The 23,007-nt window shown below is 38.0% G+C and overlaps 1 protein-coding gene across 4 annotated transcripts in view; it reads right to left on the bottom strand.

Annotated features, from left to right (window-relative positions):
- RBBP8 (RB binding protein 8, endonuclease) overlaps window positions 1-23,007 on the bottom strand; it is a 114,039-nt gene that overhangs the window by 60,698 nt on the left and 30,334 nt on the right. For all 4 annotated transcript variants that reach the window (XM_023742054.1, XM_004387922.2, XM_023742056.1 and 1 more), the window contains 2 exons: window positions 17,712-17,807; window positions 3,830-3,942 (listed from right to left, as the gene is read on the bottom strand). In XM_023742054.1, the coding sequence (XP_023597822.1) occupies window positions 3,830-3,942; window positions 17,712-17,807 (209 nt within the window). The remainder of the gene's footprint in view (window positions 1-3,829; window positions 3,943-17,711; window positions 17,808-23,007) is intronic.

Below are 23,007 nucleotides of genomic sequence, written 5' to 3'. Positions count from 1 at the left end.
AGAAAACATAAAGCTTTAATGAACAACATAAAGGACTGGGATAAATGGAGAAACTCAGCCAAAGTTCTAGAATGGGGTAACTGACTATTAGAAAACTGTTTACCAAATTATAGCAATGTACGCCCAATTAAATTTCCATCAGGATATTTTATGGAACTTAACAAGCTCATTCTAAAATTTAAAAGTAAATGTGCATGAAATTTTAGAATAGGGAATTTTTTTCTGACCAAGTATTAAAATGTATTATAAAACTACAGAACTAATAGCACATATGGCTTAAAGTACTGGGGGTCTGACGCAGTTTCCACTGCAACTTCCTTCAACTCCCTAGCTTTCTTCCAATGGTTTGGGGGGTAGTTTCTGGCCAATGAGATTTAAGCAAGTGAGGTTTACAAGAAAGCTAATTTTTTTTAAAGAAAACAATTCTGCTGGCATGCCCCTTTCAGCCTTTTACCTCGTCTTCCTTCTTCTTGTCTGAAATGCAAACATGAGGTCTGAAAAAGTGGCAGCCACCTTTGTGGCCATGAGGCAACAAGCTTGTGGATGAATGCCAAGACCCTAAAGATGACAGATTTCTACTTCACATTCCATGCTAAGAATTCCAGAAGGATTAAATATCTAAATTTTTAACAAGTTTGTGTACATACAGTAAAAAAAATTAGAGATTATCATAATCTTGGTGTAGAGAAAACCTACTGCCGTCGAGTCAATTTCAACTCATAGTGACCCTATAGGACAGAGTAGAACTGCCCCATAGGGTTTCCAAGGCTGTATATCTTTATGGAAGTAGACTGCCACATCTTTCTCCCGCAGAGCGGCTGGTGGGTTCGAACCACTGACCTTTTGGTTAGTAGCCGAGTGCTTTAACCACTGCACCACCAGAGGTCCCTTGGTATAGAAGAAGCCTTTTAAAATATAAGCAAAATTTCTATTTGCCATGAGAAGTTCTAAAACAAAATGAACAGACGACAGACACTGAGGTAGAAAATATTTACACAGTATATATAACAAAAGGTTAATAATCCTTTCCTAACATACGAAAGAATGAGCTCTGGTAGTGCAGCGGTTAAAACACTCAGCTGCCAACCAAAGGGTTGGCAGTTCGAGCCCACCAGCCGCTCTGTGGGAGAAAGATGTGGCAGTCTGCTTCCATAAAGATATACAGCCTTGGAAACCCTCTGGGGCAGTTCTACTCTGTCCTACAGGGCTGCTAAGAGTCAGAATTGACTCGATGGTAGTGGGTTTGGTAATATGCAGAAGACTCTTAATTAAAAAATACAAACGGCAGATAGGGCAATTGGAAACTGGCAAAGAACACAAGCCATTCACCCAAGAAGAAACGTAAAGTCAAGATTTAGTTCACTCAGCCTAAGTCAGTCACAAAAGGACAAATATCATATGAGACCACTATTATAAGAACTTGAGAAAAGGTTTACACAAAGAAAAAAGCATTCTTTGATGGTTACAAGAGTTGGGGAGGGGAGAATCACTAACTAGATAGTAGATAAGTATCAACTTTCAGTGAAGGGAAGGACAACACACAATGTAAGGGAAGTCAGCACAACGGACCAAAGCAAAAGCATAGAAGTTTCCCAGTCAGATCCAATACTGTGAGGGACTGAGTAGCTGGGGCTGGGGCCTGGGGACCATAGTTTCAGGGGACATCCAGGTTACTAGCATAACATGGTTCATAAAGAAAATGTTCTACATCCCACTTTTGTGAGAAGTGCTTGGGGTCTTAAAAGCTTGCAAGCAGTCATCTAAGATACTTCTGTTGGTCCCATCCCATCCGGAGCAAAAGAGAATGAAGAAAACCAAAGACACAAGGAAAATATTAACCCAAAGGACTAAAGGACCACATGAACTAGAGACTCTACCAGCCTGAGACCAGAAGAAACAGATAGTGGCCAGCCATCAGCAATGACTGCTGTGAAAGGGATCACAAGAGACAGTCCCAGTCAGAGTGAAAAAAATACAGAATTCAAATGCACGTAAAAAGAACAGACTTACTGGTCTGATAGAGACTGGAGGAACCTCTGAAAGTATGGAAGTATGGCCCCTGGACGTTATGCTAACCCAGAAATGAAACCATTTCCGAAGCCCAGTTTTCTGACAAAGATTAGATAGGCCTATAAAATAAAAAATAATACATATGAGGAACATGTTTCTTAGTTCAATCAAATATACGAGACCAAACGGCAACTCCTGTACAAAAGCAAGATGATAAAGCAGAAAGGGACAGGAACTGGATGAATGGAAACAGGGAACCTGGGGTGGAAAGAGGGAGTGTGCTGTCACATTGTGGGGATTGCAACCAATGTCACAAAACAGTATATGCATAAATTTTTGAAAGAGAAATTAACTCGAGCTGTAAACTTTCACCTAAAGCACACACACACACACACACACACAAAGAGTAACAGGAAAAAAAAAAAAGATCATGTGAAAAAGTAATAAGGAGAATGCAAATTTAAGAAAGGTTATCATTCTTCACTCGCCAGATTGGATATTATCAATCAATATATTTTGTACAAAGATGAAGAAGCTACAGGGAAGCAGGCATTCTCAAGCACTCAAATAAATAAAAAAACTAAGCTGTCCATCAATATGAGAAAAGTTAAATAAACTATACTAAGGAATACAATGCAGCCATTAAAAAGAACACTGTCCTAATCCTTAACACCTAGTCAAAATTTTTGCTTGTTTAGAGTTTTCAGCTATTTTTCAGACAGTTTAAGTTGCTAGAAATTTATTACGTATGTAGATATTACTGTAGATTATTTCTAGTTACTAATGATAATATGACTGTAAATCTCAACTATATTTATTGGGATGCAATACTTTTCTACTCACTGATAATATACTTATATTCCTATATTTACACAGGCACACATTCACACACACACCATAGAATCTATAGGCCCAAATATATTAACATGTAAAGATTCCCAAGACACAGTCTAAAGTGAAAAAGCAAGCGTCAGAACAGGATGTACAATATGATCTCATCAAAATTTTAAAGTGAAGAGAAAGGAGATAGTGAAGGAGACAAAAACAGACAGAAAGATAGACAAACCTGGAACTCGAATGATGCATATCAGACTGTTAACAGAAGTTACCTCTGGGAGAAGAATAAAACTATATTCTTTCTATTTTTTAAAATAATGAACATACATTCATATATTCTTGCCTGAGTAACCAGAAGGATAGGTTAACAGAAAAAAAAAAAAAAAAAGAATTAGTTTGGAAAAGATCTTAATTAATTACCTTTGGACATGCTAATTTTGAGGTGCTTATGGGGAATCCAGGTAAATGTCACCAAGACAGATGAGGGAGGAAAAGAAGGCAAAGAGAAGAAGGCTAAGAAGAATGTAAGAAAAGCCTCCATTGAACGGGTAAGAAGAATAAACTGAAAATAGTATACTCAAAACAGTATGTCATGAAAACCTAAAAAGTACAAATCTTTGTAGAGCACTAAATTAAATTAACTGCTTTGTATTTAACTTTACTAAGTAACCAATTTACATGAAATAAAATAAAAAAATATGGACATACCCAAAAGAAATTTATTTGCTTTTTGTTTTCTAACAGCGAGACCAACTTTAAGGCCAATGTGGACAGTGTTTGCATAACCTGTTTGTATCTTTGTTTCTTACTAAAATAAGCATGAGATTAAATCTACAAAAAGGAAAGAAGGACATAAGAGCTTTTACCTAAGTAAGAAAAAATATATGTAAACAATCCATTTGACTGCAACCAATTTACTAAAAGGTTTTTACAATAGGACATTATGCTTTAAAGACTTAATAAATGAAGAAAGGAAACTCACTAAGCTCTGTGATAAGTTTAAGATTCTGCTGCCGGATATTTTCAAACTCTTGCTGTTTTTTTCGCATATGTTCTTCAGTTACTGCACAGCGATCACATAATCCTGCTCTTAACCTAGGAAAAAAAAACAAAATATTGTTTCATCTATTAAAAGATATTTCCTTGAGGGAAATGAGAAGGGTGCGTATATAGAAGGTACGAAAAGGGAGGAAAAAACTATATGAAGTCAAGAAAAAATTAAAAAATAGCAATATAAGCATAGAGATCTTATGGTAAATATCAAAATAATATGTAGAATTGAAAGTGACTGATTCTGAAGAAGAGGGAATTGGTGAGAAGGAGAATAGCAGATCTGCTATTTTTAACCTTGAAAAAACTATTTAAATCTTTAAGCTGTGAGCTTGTACAAGTTGGATTAAATAAACAAAAAATGATCGAAGAAAATAGGGATGCTTAATCAGTAGAAGAGATTAAGAATAACCGCCCCCCCATGCTTTGCTTTTAATTCTAGCTTAAATAAACTCATGGCTAAGAGAAGAGTTAAATCAGTGTTAGAATTCTTGCCTTCCATGTGGGAGACCCCGGTTCAATTCTTGGCCAGTACACCTTGAGCACAACCACCACTTGCGTGCCACTGGAGGCTTGCATGTTGCTATGATGCTGAACAAGTTTCAGCGGAGCTTCCAGATTAAGACATACTAGGAAGAAAGGCTTGGAAATCTACTCCTGAAAATCAGCCAGTGAAATTTCTATGGATCACAATGGTCAGGCCCCATTGTGCATATCTAGTAGGTATGAGTTGGGGGCTGACTTAACAGCAGTAACAAAAAAAGGACTGTGCTTTACTCCTGGTGCCATCTCTTGGTGATAGTCATAGTCTAAACTATAGCTTTGTTAAAATCCATCAGAATTCATTAAAGTTTAAAATTAGAAGAATGCATGGGTTTTTTTAAAAAGCTCCTCAGAAAATTCTGATAGTCATACACATGCAAGGGCTGAGGAATTAAATTAACCTTCAAAGCACTTTTTTAAATTTCAAACTAATGACTATGGGAAACCAAGAGGAAAATTAGAAATAATTTGGGAGAGGGACTGATTCTAAGCAAGGATAAGGAGTGAGAATGAAGATAAGTTCTTTTTGACATTTCCAGAAATAAAAAATTCATATAAAGATATCTCATAAACCGGCTAGAGGAGGTAAACAGTAAGAACTCATCCAAGAAAGTGTCAATCCTAGACATCACAGATCAATACACATATGTTCACTCAAAACAAGGGTAGTAAATTCAAATGACATCAGAGGTTCTGGCAGGCAATGAGTGAAACAAGCAGGAAGCAGGAAATGGTTAAAAATAAGACACAGCTTCAAGTTTTAAAATGAAAACTTGAGCACAAGCATTTATCTTCCTTTTCTACATGCAAAAGAGTCATAATAAAGAAATAAACCTGAAACAGAAAGAAGACTAGAAGAGAGATCATCAACCCTCAAGATACTGCAACAGATTCCTGTTAGACAGAAAGAAGTCTGTTTAAAGAGAAAATGATGAGGAAATGGCAGCCTAGGACACTTAGGACAGGACTGCAGTAGAGTGTGTAAGTCATCTGCCCAGAAGAATTCCAGAGGTAGTCTAGTGTCAGAGCTATCAAATACAATGGAGAGAGCAGGAGTGAAAAGTAGCTGAAAGTCTGTTGACTGCATCAGCTAGCTCCCATGTCTTCTACCTCATTCTGGAGGAAAAAAATAGTGCCATAGGCAGAATGGTTACATGAGGAGCTCAGCAAATCTTCTCAATAAACTGTGATAAAACTGAACAAGACAGTAAAAAAAACAATCATTTAAAGTCTCTGGAAATTTAGCAAGGGCCATACAACAGTTGAGAAGCATTTATTCAAGAAAATCCACTGAATCTTGCTAAGAACAGTGGGAGTCTATAGCATTTTTGCAAATCAGTGTTGGAAAAAGTCTATGCTGGGTTGGCAGGACAGCCTGTAAGGACTGGCAGCCCTTATCCCCTCCCATGGCTCTGGCTCCATGTTGCAGAGGGTGTGTCCAGGATGGGTGTGGCAAGCTGTGAGAACTGAGGCTCAATGGACCCACCAGAAAGGGCGGAATATTTGGAGCAGAGTGTGGAAAAATCCATGCCCAGAAGTGTTGTCAAAACCACCAGTGATCATGGTGAAGAGCAATCAGGGAAGGTTAAGTGCTTTCAATCAAAGAAGTCTAAGTATCTCTGTGATACTAGTACAGATAAACAAAATTGCAAACTAGCCAGAAATTTTTAAGAGAGATCCAGGGAAGGAGAGACCCAAAAAGGAACCTACTGAGATCACATTCATCTCTGCTAGTCTAGAAGGCTGTATGCATGTGCAAGGCTGTATCCACTCAGGAGTAACCAGGGAGTACTTGCAAACTACTACTCCCTTGCTGAATGTGTGGCAGGCTTGTAAACTCCTTAAACTTTGAAAAAAGTCCCCAAGCTACATACAGATCCAACAGTAGGAAAGGGTGATCTGTACATAGGAAAAAGCAGCAGACTACAGAAACTGTGTTTGAGGGGACCCAGATGTTGGACTTAATAGAAAAATACTTCAAATCAGCTATTACAAATACAATATGTTCAAAGAACTAAAGGAAACCATGTTTAAAAGACTCATAAGGAGATAGAAATTGTAAGAAACAACCAAATGGAAATTCTGAAGTTGAAAAGTATAATAACTGAAATGAAAAATTCACTAGAGAGGCTCAACAGTAGATGTGAGCTGCCAAAAGAAAAAAAAAATCAGTGAACTTGAAGATATACCAATAGAAAGGATAAAGGATGAAGAAAAACAAACAAGAGACTTACAGATCTGTGGGAAACCATTAAGCATACCAACATACATGAAATGGAAATAGCAGGAGAGCAGAGAGAGAAAGGAACAGAAAAAAAATTTGAAGAAATAATAGCTGATATTTTCCCAAATTTGATTAAAAGTGTTAATGTACACATCCATGAAGCTCAACAAACTCCAAATAGGATAAACACAAACAGCTTCACACCTAGACAGATCACAGTCAATCTGCTGAAAGCCAAAAACAAAACCTTGAAAGTAACAAGAGAAAAACAACTCATACAAGGGAATCCCAATAGGATTAACAGCTGACTTCTCATCAGAAACAATCGAGGCCAGATGGCAGTAGGATGACAAAGTTAAAATGCTTGGGGTGAGGGAGAAAAAGCTTTTGAGCATCCCTAGCAAAATCTGAGAAGAGATGCAGCCATGAAACAAAAAACTACGCACGTGCTCATATGTTTATATAAAGCAATGATCAACAAACAATAAAAACTTCTTGGATATTAAATATGTTAATATAAAAATAACTTCAACAGTAGGGTTGAATAAAATAGAAGAAATTTCCCAGAACATAGAACAAAAACCAAGTAACAGTAAATAAAAGATGACAGAGGATCAGTTCATAATGTCCAATATCTGACTAAGAAGAACTCCAGAACATAAAAATTGGAAAGGAAATAATACAAAAAAATTTGCCGGAGCTTAAGAGACACTGATGTTCAAGTTAATGAGCTGAGTATCCAGCACAGTGAAGGAAACGCACACCCACACAGATAAATCATAAAATTTCAGAACATCAAGGATAAAAAGATCTTAAATTCCAGAAAGAAAAAAAAAAATCTGTTACCTACAAAGGAATGAAAATTAGAATGAGATTAGACTTCTTATCAGCACTGAATGCTAACAGTCAATGGAGCAACACTTTCAAAGTTTTGAGAGAAAATTATTTTGAACCTAGAATTTTGTATCTAGTCAAAATAGTAACTAAGTGCAATAAAATAAAAATATTTTCAGACATGCAAGGATTCTCTGAAAATTTATTTCCTGTGCATTCTTTTTCCAGAAGTGTGTTATAATGGAATAAGCAGGAAAAAATAAAAAGAAGAGGCTCACATTTTATCGGCCATGTTCAATAGTGTATCTCCAAGGTCTAAGCAGCACGTGGTACAAAGTAGGTGGCTCTATAAATATTTGTTGGCTGTCTTAACATAAGCTAAAAGAAATAATGGAATCAATGCAAGTATCTAATGAAAAGAAATCCCAGAATGATAGCTGTAGAGTAGACTAAAAAGTAAATGGTCCAGGAGAAAGCCCATAATGGCAGCTTAGTCAGACACACCATGCTGTCCCCTTACAGCAAAAACCCAAGAAACTAAGTGAAACAGATACAGATGACAATCCTGCAACCCTGAGCATCAAAAGGAAGGACGAAGAATTAGATCAAACACCAACTGGAAGGAAAAACTGAATGAAAACAGCAAACAAGGAGTTACGGATTGGAGATGCCCTGACAGCTGGCCCAGCACCGCATGACCATCTTGAGACAAAGCGAGCAGCGACCCCAGGTGACAAGCACAGGAAGGCAACTTCATGGAATTCCCAATAGGAGACAGAGAAACTGTAGAGACAAACCTGGATTGAAGAAAGATGAACACGACATGAACTGGATCTAAGACGGCCAAGTAAAGGAAGGCAAGTGGAGCTCCAAGGATTCTGGCAACCACAGAACAGGGAGGGAGTCAGGAACCAAAGACAGGACCACACACCAGCAGTGGTCCCTGACCATTAGGGTGGGTGGTGCACACAGAGTAGTAGATTCACAGGTTGTCAGCAGGAGGCCCCCCACTGGACCAGGTTCCAGGCAGCGCCCCCTGCTGCCCCCAGCATCTGGTTGGGTCCAGGTCCTGATGGTTGGCTACAGCCTATGGTGAGTACCTCAACACCTGCACCTGGTAACTAGAGGAGCATGTTGCCCCAACCCCCGCCCTCCCAATGATCAGCAGCTTGAGCCCCCCCAACTCCTTCCACCCTGTCCACCCAGGAACCACAGTATGACTATCACCCTAAGATACTCTTTTGACTTGGAACTAAAGCTACTCCCAGAGGTCACCTTTCAGCCAAATAATAGATTGGCCTATAAAATAAACAATAACACCCACGAGGAATGTGTTCTTTTAAACAATCAAAGTATACAAGATCAAATGGTCATCATTTACACAAAAGCAAAGATGAGAAGGCAAGGAGGGATTGGGAAACTGGATGGAACGGAAATGAGGCAGGCGGGGTGGAAATGCTAAGAGTACTGACACACTATGGGGGATTATAACCAATGTCACAGAACAATTTGTGTATGAATGGGAATCCAATTTGCTGTGTGAACGTTCACCTAAAACACAATAAAATATTTTTTTTAAAAAGCAAATGGTCCAATTAGTACAGAAAGTGTTTCAGCTCCCACAAGTATGTCTTCAAGAAAAAGAACAGAAAAGATCATAAAAAACACACAGAATAACTAAAGCATTAAAAAATATTAATGACATGGTAAAGAAAACATGTTTCTTGGCTCAGTATAAAAAAAGATAGTTACAAATTCTAGGAAAAACAAAATAAACATTAAAAAAAGACTTAAAAAGTAAATGTCATAATGTAATTATGAACTGATTTTCGTAACTGATTGGAAACATTCTCCTTGACGGGCAAAGAGGTCATGACATTGGGCCTCTGGAAAATGAAATATAATCTTACCTCTGTGGTAAATATTTATTTACATAACAAATAAACACTGTTTACTATTTTTCAACTTCTATAATCAACTTAGAAACAAAATACAAAAGGCTGAAGTCTGGAAACAGAAAAGAATGTAATTATTATCAACCTTGTTTTTGTTAGCTGTTGTCCAGTTGGCTCAACTCATGGTGGTTCAGCTGACAGAAGGTAGGAGGAAGAAAGAGGAAGAATGATGGAGGAAAGAATAAAAGCACCAATATCCTCCTTTAATATAGTAGTGAGTCCAGGAGATCACTTAGAGGTGAAGGAATATAAAAAAAGATCTAAATATATGTACAAAGGTCCAAATCACCACCCATCTGTCAGTCTGCTGTATTGTGATGGCTTGCATGTTGCTATGATGCTGGAAGCTATGCCACCTGTATTTCAAATACCAGCAGGGTCATCATCGTGGACAGGTTTCACTGGAGCTTCCAGACTAAGACAGACTAAGACAGACTAAGAAGAAAGGTCTGGTGATCTACTTCTGAAAATTAACCAATGAAAATCTTATGACTCACAACAGAATATTGTCCAATACAGTGCTGGAATGTAAGAAGGCACTCAAAATGCACAGTGGCAAACATTTTGATCAAAGATTCTATAGAAGAATTCTGATTAAAAGGGGGAAAATGCAGAACAGAGTTTCAAATTCTCAGGGAATCCAGACTTTCTGGAGCCACGGAGGCTGGCTGAACCTTGAAACTATTGCCCTGAGATAATCTTTAAACCTTAAATCCAAAATATCCCTGAAGTCTTAAAACCAAACAACAGCCTAACTTAACTAGTAAAAAATGTCTGGCTTGAGCACTATGCTCTTTTAAGAACTATCTATAGGGGATCAAAGTGACAACAGTAACTTGAAAGATTAGGTAGGAACCTTATGGGGGAGTGAGTTTATGTTAATGGGGGAGGAACAACTCAGAAAAGGAGCATGAGAATGGCTGCACAACTCGAAGAATGTAATCAATGTCACTGAATTTTACATGCAGAAACTACTGAATTGCTGAATGTTTTGCTGTGTATATTTCTCAGCAACAACAAAAAAACCCAAAATGTGCAGTGGCCATTAACAATGGCCTTGAGCATGCCAACAATCATGGAGATGGCGCAAGCCCAGGCAATGTTTCATTCTGTTGTACATGGGGTCACCATGAGTCAGAGCTGACTCGATGGCAGCTAACCACAACAAAGGTTCAAAGGTAAAACAGAACTAAAACAAAAACTATTCAAAAATAGGAAAGCTGGGAAAAGTAGTATCCTTATCTCCACAGCAAGAAGTCAACAGATACAGTCTCAGATTCATAAATCAAGTATTAAAGTGAAAATACATCATTCAGAACTTTGGAGAACTAAAAACTGGAATGCGGAGGGGAAAGAATGAAACATAAAATTACTATTTTCATTATAAGCCCTTCTATAACATTTTAGTATGTACATGCATTACTTGAACAAAAATTCAAAAGAGGTAAAAAACAAAACAAAACAAAAAAACCCAAAACCCAGACAAAATAAGTCAAGGAGTACACTATACACTCCCTTCCATTACAGCACTTTAATACTATATTCTAGCAAACTTTGCATGAAATCTTTTTGAGAATTAAGGTACTAAAAAGGACATACACCTTCGTATCTTTCCACTATAATATTTATGTGTGCAGACCTATTAAACATTTCTAAAGCTAATGGTAAAGTCTATTTATGTCTTTCATATTTCAAAGGAAGAACAGATTCTCTCTAAACTATTCTAAAACCAAAACATTGTTAACCTGTTTAAAAAAACTCATTTTTAACTATTTGCTTAAAATATTTATACACAGAAGTAAACTACTGAGCTACAGCAAGAAACCAAAGACTTTTTGACACTGAAAGGCCACTGAAAAACACTGAAGGATTTAAATAGCATTAAACAATTTTAATGTATTATTTAAATGTCATTCACTAGTCAGTTTGTTATTAAAACTTTCTTGTTTCCAAGAAATCAAAACTAAAACGCCGTGAGGTATTATTAAAAAAAAATTCCTTGGAACCCCTGCTTCCAGTTTAAAACTTCCACTAGATTTAGATAGTAATAAAACGAAGCAATATTCTCTAGCCTGTTTATTACTTCCAGCAGTTATAAAGAGGTAAAAGAGAAAGAGGAATAATTCCACTTATAAGAGCAGAAAGCAACATGCATTCTGAATTTTATTACAGTCTGTTCATAGCAAAGAAGAAATAAAAGTTTTAATTTTGCTATTAAAACTTACCAGATTAACAAGTATGCTTAATTGTTTGCTCTACCCAAAAAAGATTTCCTCAAATTTATTCATTTTCATTCAATAGGGATTCAATGAACACCTATAATATACTCAGTATACTGTACTCAGTGTATTCAACGTACACCTCAATGTAACAGTGACAGAGATAAGATCACTTCTATTAAGGAGCTTTCAGTCTACTAGAGAAAGTCAGACAATAAAAATTACAACAAAGTATGGAGTATAATAGTGGAGTACAGGGTACTATGAAACCACCCAGCAGAACTTAACCTAGTCTAGCAAGTCAGAGAAGGTCTCCTCTATGATGTTTAAATTGATATCTATGAGTAAGAACAGTTATCGAGACAAAAGACATTTGGTCCAGTATTTGAAAAATAGTTGCACAATCATAAATGCAGATTATGTGTACTTATTTTCCCTGTAAATGACAACTGAAATTGAAGATGTTTCCTACTAAAAATGCTTTTAATAATATTAAAATCTACTAGACAACTATGACGTAACTACTTTGTTTAAATGTTTTTAGAAAATGTACTCTACTGCTTTAGTGCAGTGACTGGTTCTTAGATTTAATGAAATATTTTTACGTTCCCTGAAGGAAAGTCTGTAAATGTAATAATAATAGTAATGAAATATAAATGAACCCAATAAAATTAGAACTTTTTATTACCTAATTTATCTTTACTGGGTAGTTGCTTTCATCTAAACATCTCACAATGTTTTTAAAACATTAACATAAGAAGTAAGAACCGTTTCATCTCATGAAGAGTAGGTAGCAAGTTCCAGATTACTGTTTAGAAATTTTGACAAAATGCATACAGCTTTTTAAAAGTCTTGGCAACAGTAATTTTTACAGCTTACTTTAGGTATCATTCTTACATATGACATAATATGAAAATGAAATATTAAATACGGCAGAACTTTACCAAACATTACCCACTTAGATCATTTGCAGGTAGTACTTACTTAGTAGCAATTTAAAAGCGAAATAACAAAAAACAGAAGAACTTCCAAGAGGACAGCACTCACTACAGGGGAAGTCAGCACAACTGGACTAAACCGAAGGTAAGAAGTTTCCTGAATACAATCAAACACTTTGAGGGACAGAGTAGCAGGGGTAGGGGTCTGGGGACCATGCTTTCAGGGAACATCTAGGTCAACTGGCATAACAAAGCTTATTAAGAAAATGTTCTGCATCCTACTTTGGTGAGTGGTGTCTGGGGGTCTTAAAAGCTTGCAAGAGGCATCTAAGATGCATCAATTGATCCCAACCACCTGGAGTAAAGGAGAATGAAGAACACCAAAGACACAAGGAAAGTAGTAGCCCAAGAGACAGAAAGGGCCACATAAACCAGAGACTTCATCAGCCTAAGACCAGAAGAACTAGATGGTGTCCAGCTACCCCCAATGACCACCCTGACAGAGAACACAACAGAGAGGCCCTGATGGAGCAGGAGAAAGGTGGGGTGCAGAACTCAAATTCTAGTAAGAAGACCAGACTTAATGGTCTGACTGAGACTGGAGGTATCCCAGAAAGCATGGCCCCCGGATTATCTATCAGCCCAGAACTAAAACAATTTCTGAGGCCAACTCTTCAGACAGGGATTGGACTGGGCTGTGGGACATAAAGTGATACTCACGAGGAGTGTGCCACTTAGCTCAAGTAGATACAAGAGACTAAATGGGCAGCTTCTGTCCGGAGGTGAGATGGGAAGGCAGAGAGGGTTAGGAGCTGGCTGAACGAACATGGCGAATCAGGGGTGGAAAGGAGGAGTGTGCTGTCACAGTATGGGGAGAGCAATTAGAATCACATAACAATGTACGTATAAATTTTTGTATGGGAAAAATAAAATAAAAAAAAGAAGTTCCAAGAAAACATACTAGATAACAGGCAACACTGAAGACTTAATATTTCAAAGTGTCTGTTTTAGTAACTTTAGGTCAAGCACAAGCATTCTGGGATGATCATTTAAGATGTAATTCATTTATATAACATTTATAAAATGAAGACAACATATAGACATGGTAGCACAAAACAGCAGAAACTAGGGGGCTATGGGATCAGATGTGACCTAATTATCTATTAACTATGTGAACTTGGGAAGGTTTCTTAATTCTTTGCCAGCTCAGTTTCCTCTGTAAACTGGAGCTATGGTCTATCTTATAGTGTTAATATGAAGACTAAGTGCTAAAGCAATGCCCAAGTACATAGTGAGCTCTGAATACATATCAGTTCCCGAATTTAAAAAAAAATAATGATCCTGAGTTTAATTAAATAAGGTTTCATAAAATGAGGGATAAATTATAAAGCGTATGCAGAAGAAATTTCAGATTTGTATTTGAAGGAAAGAAAAAGCATCTGTATAAAGAAATGAGCTATACACTCTGTCACCCTCCACCAAATTAATACCATGTAATGAATTATGTAATGAATTATAGCCCCAATAAGGATGTAAAGGTTGTTAAACGTGAAAGAACACTTTGAAAACATTTCCATTAGAATGAACTGAAAGGTAAGAGAATATTCAGGACAAGAGATAACAAAGAGGAATGACATTCACATGAAATTGGTAACCAGAGGTAGACTAGATCTGAAGAAATTAATTTTAAGAAGCTGCAGAATAAAAAAGAAAATTTTAAGAATACATTAACTAAATTAAAAAACAAACAAAAACCAAATCTGTTGATGTTGAGTCAATTCCAACTCATAGCAACCCTACAGGACAGAGGAGAACTGCCCCATAGGGTTTCCAAGGAGTGTCCGGTGGATTCGAACTGCCACCAGGGTTTTTAATACTGAATAGAGGAGAGTAATTTAGAAAAGGTTTCCACGGGAAGAGTGGAGGCATTCATCCATTGACATTTCCTCTGCGAAAGACCTGGAGAAGAAAAACTCACTTTAGAAACGAACAGCAAGATGCAAAGGATAGCAGAACCGGAAGCCTAAACTTTAAATCAAGGGATTCGATCATAAAGTGAAGTGCTCTGAAGACACTAGAAAGGTGCATTTCAAGCGCTAAGATGAAGAACACTATCTTGGGGATAAAATGGAGAACTGACTGTACTAAGCCAATTCAAGCAAAACATAATGAAAGCTATCTTTTGGTTCCCCCCCCACCCCCTGCCACCATATTAACCTTGGGCCCGAAACAACTTGCTAATGACCAACTAAGAAGGAAGGGTGCTGGAAATGAATACAGTCAGTCCTGATTGTATTCCATAGCAACCATGAAAACACCACCATCTCCTACCATAGTGAATGAAGTCACTGGTCCCAGCTGCCATCCTGTAAATCTTTCACCTATTTACATAGGTGAACACCAAGGATCCCATGAAAAAATAGTGCAGGGACACTACTGCTCCAGGACTCTCCATCAACCTTACCAAAACTTCCTTCCACCTCTCCTTCACAGGAGGTGGATGCGTGGAGATCTGACTCCTCTCCCAGCCTCCTCCAGCTCCCTCCCCATTTTCCTTCGCAAGTGTTTCTCCCAATAAATGTCTTGCACATCTAATCTCATCAAGGTGTTTACTTCTCAGAGGACTCAAACTAATACACTTAGTTACTAGCGCCAACCTTGAAATTTTCTTTACATAGGAACTATGGAACAGAAAGAGTTTATAATCTCTTACCGTTACTACCCTTATTACAGGGATGAAGAAGCTAGTTGCCTGTGCTAAGTGGTAGAGATGAGATAAAAACATGGTAAAGAAAGAGAAGGAAGTGCTTCCATTGCTGGAGAGTTAAAGGCTGAGAAAGATATGCTCCCTGCCTTCCCTCCATACTATATATTCAAAGAAAGCAGAAGGAAATGCCTCTCAACACACTAACCAAAGGGTAATGGATGATTTCGTTTTTGTTGCTGGACTGGGGAAGGGTGAGAAGAAGGGATGGCTCTCTAGCTTCTTGATATCTCATCAGGAGACTAGATCTGGCAGTGGTACACAGCACAGACTGGCGTGTTAAAGGCTGGATTCAGATGCATCAATTAAGAGGAAGATTATAAAACCTATTAAGCTTCTACTGTATGCTTTTACTTGCATTATCTCATTTAATCTTCAAATTAGCCCTGTGAAGAAGGTATTGTTAGTGTTATACCCTATGTTCCTGGCTTTTCTCCTACTATGATAGCCTCTCTTTCTCAATCTCTTTTGGTGACTAGATCCTTATCCTTCCTTAAACCATAATTACTATGACTCAGGACTGAGAGAGACCTCTTCTACTCTCTTCCTACACTGTTTAAGGTGTCCTTAGGAAATCTTGTCTAGTCCCAAGGTTTTAATTGCTATTTATATGCTGATGATGACTCTCAAATTTGTTTCTCTAGCTCTAACTTCTCCATTTAGTTCTAGACTCATATATACAACTACCTACTTGACATCTCCCCTTGGATATTAGAGCAGATGCTGTCAATACCCACTCATATCCCTTGGATTCGCCTGTTTAACCCCTCTAATGGCCTCCATTGTAATTAAAATCCAAACTTTTTGCCTATGTCCCTGCATAATCTAGTTACTGTCCATTTTTCCAGTCTCATCTCCTAACACTCATTCCCTTACTCATTAAGCTAGAATCACAACAGACTTTCTGTTCCTCAAACATTTCAAACTTATTTCCACTTTAGGCTTTTCCATTTGTCTGTTTTATATCTTTTTGCCTGTAGTTCTTTAAGTGACTGGTTCTTTTTCTGTATAATATAGGTTTCAGTTCAAACGACACCTCCTCAGAAAGACTATCCCTGAATAGCCATTAGTACATATCTCCACTTCCCAATGCCTGTGGTCACTCAATTACATCATTCAATTTTAATTTCCTCATAGGACTATAACCTAAAATCTCATTTACTTGTTGGTATGCCTCATTCTAAACCTCTGAAAATTAAATATAAGCTCCATAAGAGTATGAATTATCCTGAGCCTCTACAGCCACACCTAAGACATTTTAAGAACTTGAATATTTGTTGCTGAATCCCAATTAAGGATACAGTGTGAAACTGGAATTCAAATTTACATCAGTGATTCCAAAAGCACATAGGTTTTTATTCCACAGTAGGTTGCCTATTCCAGTAAATGTGCATACACTGAGTCAGCAGTTATAGAAAAAGGGTATGCAACTTTGGTTTGCATACATGCAGAATATTAGATTATTCCACCACTAATCGGACAGAGGCAAATTCCAACCCTCCGGCCCTTCTGTAACATATACAAAAATAATAGTAAAGGGAAACGTTAACTATAAAGAAATCAAGGAACACTGCCTGCTACAGTAGCTACTTCAAGGTCCTAACTAGCACTTACAGTTCAGAGAACACACAAATTCTGGAAGCCTTCTCTGTTCCTGAGTGTTATCGTCACACGAGTGGGAAAGAAAGAAGTCTGTGTGTGGAGGTAAAGTAACTGATACGCATCATCTCAGGAATACTCAGAAAGAGTTCCTGGACTGCCTGCAAGTGGAGAAGTATGTAGGGAAGAAAAGAGAATGGTAAGAATAAGAAACCCCGTTGCCATGGAGTCGATTCCAACTCACAGCAACCCTAAAGGACAGGGTAGAACTGCTACTTAGCATTTCTAAGGGTATAAATCTTTATGCAAGCTGACTGCGACGTGTTTCTCCTGTGGAGTGGCTGGTGGGTTCAAACCACCAAACTTTCGGTTAGCAGCTAAGCGCTTAACCACCGCACCACTACGGTTCCTTGGAAAAAGAAAAGAATAAAACTCTGAAGCAGTTTCTATCTACTTAGAAGCGAAAATGGAATTAAATCATCAAAACTAGAACACTGCTACTCTTAATCTCATACATCAAATACCAGGTAAAGATATCATTTAAAAGGTAAACTGATATGATCACTGTAATTAATGAAAAAAGCAAGAATATATAATTAATTTCATAAAGGTACTCATTCAAAGGTGACAGAGGATTGGGGAAAAAGTCACTTTCAATCCCAAAACTAATTACAAATTAAAACCAATGTTAAGAGAAAAATCCCCTCTTATTCAAAAAGATCCAAGCACCACACTTACCGATCTTCTAAAACTTTAATGGTTTCATGAAGGACTTTCTGTTGCTCTCTCAGCTGCTGGTTTTTGGTGAAAAATTCTTCTAGTCTTTGTGCATCTCTAAAAGTGAAGAAATAAATGTAAGTTTTTTTTTAAAAAAAAATACTCTAACAGGATAATTCTGTTAAAAGAACTCCAAAGTACAATCTCACCACTTACATATCATGAATTTCTTATATCAAAACAAAGAGCTTACATATCTTGTTAATCAGAGTTCAAATTATACTAGAATTTGCTCTTAGGTATTTTTATGCACTGGTGGTACAGTGTGTAAGCGCTTGGCTGCTAACCAAAAAGGTGGTCGTTCAAATCCACCAGCTGCTCTAAGAGAGAAAGATGTGGCAGTCTGCTTCCATAAAGATTACAGCCTTGGAAAGCCTATAGGACAGTTCTATTCTGTTCTATAGGGTCACTATGAGTCGGGATCAACTCGATAGCAATGGGTTTTGTATAGAGAAGTATTATCCAAAGTATCTGGCATTCATTACACACTGCTGGAACACAGATGGAATGGATTTTGATGCCACCATTGGCTCAACTTTGTCAAAATGTCTATAAAAATGCACACTTACTGTTTTTTATCATTTTGTCTACATTTGTTAATGTGAACAACAGACATCTCTACTCTTATATCATCCCTATTCCAATTATGGGAGATCTGTACTTTATAATTTATTAATTTCTGTTTTGCTGAAACTTTTTACCTGGTATTGCTTATGTGAAGTGGAAGAACACAAATCTTAAACCCAGATGTCTGGGTTTAAATCTCAGCTATGTCATTTACCAGCTTTGTGAGCTGGCTCAAGTAACCTAGACTCTCTGTGCCTCAAAAAATGTGGATGTAATAGTACCTACCTCATGATTACAGACAAGTTTCAAACTGGAGGGATTCAGTGTCAGACTAAGAATGATGGTGCCAACAGCATTCTCAGGAAACAAAAGGTCAGGGTGTAAACCATTTAGGAAGAATGTGTCAAGAAGCAAGCAAGTTGCTCCCGGTTGGGGGGGCGGGGAGGGATGTATAACCGACTACAATTCTATAATCAAGTATGGCTGAACCAGCTGGTGGTGACTCACACTTACCTAGCCAGGTGACTGACCTTTCCATTTCAAAGGACCTCAAGCTGAAGTCTTATCTACAATCAATCATTAACCCTCTACCTGTCTTTTGTTCTCTATGTATAAAGACCCCTTTCGCCACTTGAACAGCTACAGCTGTTACTATTTCTCAATAAAACTCCTTTTCTTTCACTCCTAACAAAGTATGAGATTTTCTACTTTGATACTCATAAGGCATTTGCAAACACTGGGCATTAATGTAGATATAGTATGTAAAACAGTGCTGGCGCATAGAAAGTTCTTTAAGTGTTTAATTATGATTTTATAATCAGAAAAAAAATAAAGATATTGAAATTATTCTTTTGGTAGAATTTGATTACTTTCCAAGGTTATGGCATATTTTACCCTACCATCATTATTTTTAAAAATTCACATTATTATATAAAATATGCATATGTTTTAATTCTAAGAAAATCCGTTAGAAATTTAACTGGGATCTTCTGTGTTGTCTTGAAGCTGAACAATACTGTGATTCAAACATCTTCCCCCACTCTCCTCAAGGGTCTAAAATATCAGATCAAATAAGGGTAGCAAACCAGTATGCCACAAAAAGTAGGTATCAAAATGACTGCGTCAAAGCAGCCAGAATGTAGACTATGACTGGCAGGAAAATAGATGAGTAAAACAACTAACTCAAAATGTCAGTGAACGGTCAACTTTACCCAAAGGATTTGGTCTTTGTTCTTGATTCCGAAGATAACCTCTAAAATCTTGGAATTTCCCCAGTGACTGAAATGTCTTTGTTATCTAAGAAGGCTCCAGACCTGACAGGCTATGCCAATGAAGTGGCTGAGGTGGGGTTGACCATGCCAGAAAGACCCACCTGTGATACCAGCAGACCTCTGGGGAGGGGGCATAGTTCAATCAATTATGACCAATAATGAGGTCTAATAAAGGCTCTGGACACGGAAGCTCCATGGGCTTCATGGCTGGTGAAAGGCTATGCATGTGGGAGGGTAACACGTCCCTTTCTGGGACATGAAATTTCTGTGTTGGGAACCATTCCAGACCTTGCCCTACACGTCTCTTCATTTGATTCCTTTTTGCTATAATAAAATTGTGATTTTAAGTATAGTGCCTTCTGTGAGTTCTGTGGGTTGTTCTTGCCAATTATCAAACCCAAGAGAGCAGTGGGAGCCAGGTCAGAAGTGAGGACAGCCAAGCTTACTGCTGGTACCCTGGAAGGGTACAGGGAACCCTCGAATTGGTAGCCAGCAAGTCAGAGTGAGTGTGGAAGAGGCTGCATAGGTCTGGCTCACTATTATTACTCCCCATTGCTAACCCCCACATTGTCTCATGATCTTGTTTATCCCTCTGGTTCAAGTCTCTACAAAAGGTTTAAGACTAACCTATGTTCCTCCTTGGAGGGTGGAAAACAAGTGATAATGATCTAGGAATGACAAACTGAACAAAGCACCCATCTTGGGACAAGAGAACCAGGATGTCGCCAGATAACCCCCAAGAAAAGATTAACTCATCTGGGATGTGACCATCTCAAGGGGGAAGTAACACAAACTTCTAAGACCCATAATCCTGTCCCTGTAAAAGCCTTTGGCCGATCTCCAGTTGGGGAGACAGGTTTTTGGGAGGAATCTATTCCCCTCTGTCTCCTATGTATCGATATATAATAAAACTCTTGCTGCTCACCTCACCTGTCTCAGAATTGGCTATTGCAGCAGACGGCTCCAATCCACGTTATTGCAGTTACCAAATTTGGTGGCCTGTACAGGGAGCTTCAGCTGTTTGAGACGCAGCAGTCCTGGGGCAGGGCCTGGGGCTGATCAACAGCTCTCCCGACAAGTGGCCGAGAGAGGTTTCACTTCCCTCTGGGGAGACTATTGGCCAGACCTGGGTCTGTCACAGCACCACCGGTCCCCAACCGCGCCAAAAGAGGTAGGTGAAAGAAAAAAAAGCAAGACCTGCATAGGAGGGATCCCAAGGTGAGTGTGCGACTTCTCTCCCTGCTGTGCTCAGGGCTGGGGCACATAAGGCAGGGCCAAGGGTTCCGGAATGGGACCTGAGCCCTTGGTTTCTGAGGTGGGATATGCCCCAGATGACCGACCCCATCAGTAGGCTTGCAAGAAGGGACTCCTGGTGACTCTAGAGTCCTGGTTCTAGGGTGTGTGAGCGCTCTTAAGTGTCCAGGAGGTTGAGATTCTCTAAAAGTACCTCTGTCGGCAGACAGGGCCGTCTGGGAGGTTGAAGGGGTCGAGAGCACCTCCAACAGCTTGTGAGATTTATTCGTTTACTGTGGTTTTGTGTCTGTCCTGTCCATTCGTTTACTGTGGTTCTGTGTCCTGTTCATTGTATGTGTGTAACTAGTATCATACCATCTACTTGGGTGCCCTTATTCGGCTGTTAGGGAAAGTGAAAATACCCCAGGTGAGACTGGTTCTTGAGACAGCCATAGTATCTTAAGACTATGTTCACAAATTAACTGATCTGGATCCTGAGAGCCCTGAAAATGCTGGAACGGTCAATATAATCTTTACAGGACAAAGTGCCCCCAATATTAAGAGAAAGCTTCAGAAAGAAGGAAACCAAAAGCTTGAACCTTATCGCTTAACATCTTTGGTAAGTGAGCCTGAATTTCCCCCCCTACTTCTGATTCACTGGTTTGGAGTTCATATTTAAAAACATTATAAACTGAGTATACTAGAAGTAACTTGGAATTTCAGTGACTACTTTGGGAAAATGAGCTTTCATTTGTATTGTCCGTTCTTTCCTTTAGGGACCTTTGCTTGATGCTCAGGTTTTGTCAAAAGGTCTAATATTCTTCTATCCGAGGCTCCGGCAAGTTAGTAAGTTTTATCTAGAACCTGTTTTTTCCATTGAATTGAGTCTATCTTACCAAAAATTGCTATGTACACTTTAAGAAACTAGGATCCACATATCCTTTTTGTATGGTATTGTCTGGTGAATTTATGCGGTCTGTCTCCTTTTGTCCTGAAAGAGCTTGCTTTTGGTCTAGAGCGTTGTGTCTTTAGTCTGTCTTACATCAGGTTGGAGGTTATGGCTAAGAATTGCTATTTTTTGTAAGGCTGGTCATAGAACCTCAGTTCTTTCTTCATCCAGAAAATACTGCATCTTGTGTCTGTCTTATGATTTAGACTTTTAATAGCTATTTGGAGAAACTTTGATGCAAATTGGTCTATTTGAAAAGTACACTAAGACCTTTATGTTTTGTACTATGTCAATCTTAAAGCAAAATCTAAGTAACTTAAGCTAGATATTAGATGAAATGTGTTTTATTTAAGAAAAAAGGATAGTTTTGTCTTAAAGTAAAAAGTAGCAGTTCCAGAACAATAAAAAAGAAGTTCGTTACCTTTTGTCCTTCAAAATTCCTAGGTCAATTTAAACATATGTAAACAAACTGGGATGACATCCACAGCCCCAATCTTGCTAGCCAAGTGTTGATGGATTCATTTACAAAATTGCTAAAGAGCTTTAGTATTTACTGGGTAGACAGCCTTTCAAAATGTCTCCATCAACTTAAATATATGTAAATATCTTCTGTCAGTCAAGAGAGTGAGGGCGGGGCATGATCAGGCCTCCTCAGCCCCCAGCCCCCAGTCTCCAACGTTGTGTAGCTCAAGAGAAGCTTTTGAAAAACTCTTTCCAGCTAGGTGGAGACTCTTTTAAGATAAAAGATAAAAAAAACTGCTGATTTACTACAGTTATCAGAAATTGAGTGGATCCTGATAATACACTGTAAACAAGTTCTATTACAGGGGAACTCTAAAAAGTCAAACAATAGAAATCACAATAAGACACACCTAAAATGGCCTGGAAAAATGTTTCCAGCGGTAGTCAGAGGCTTAAAGTTATATCCATATTAATGAACTGGTCAACTGAACACACACTTTGTGATTTCCAAAGCCAGTTGATAAAATCTTTAAGGGCTAAAATTAGATTGGGAAAAATATGAGAAACAGTAAAAGTTGAATAAAAACTTGGAATGTTTAAACAGACTTTCTTTCAACAACAGTTATGTTTTATGGTATACAGGCTTAAAATAATTCCCAATACATTTTAAGTAACTAACTGATGTTAAATTGAGTTAATAGATATTTGTCGTAATTTAAGCTTATAGACTTCGGCTTTTTATGCCACAAGAGAAAGGACAGACAGATATGTATAT

The sequence above is a fragment of the Trichechus manatus genome, unplaced genomic scaffold, assembly GCF_000243295.1.
Source record: "Trichechus manatus latirostris isolate Lorelei unplaced genomic scaffold, TriManLat1.0 scaffold00199, whole genome shotgun sequence".
Classification (NCBI taxonomy): Eukaryota; Metazoa; Chordata; class Mammalia; order Sirenia; family Trichechidae; genus Trichechus; species Trichechus manatus.
Note: the sequence above shows the minus strand (reverse complement) of the source record. Positions and strands in the feature narration are given on the sequence as shown.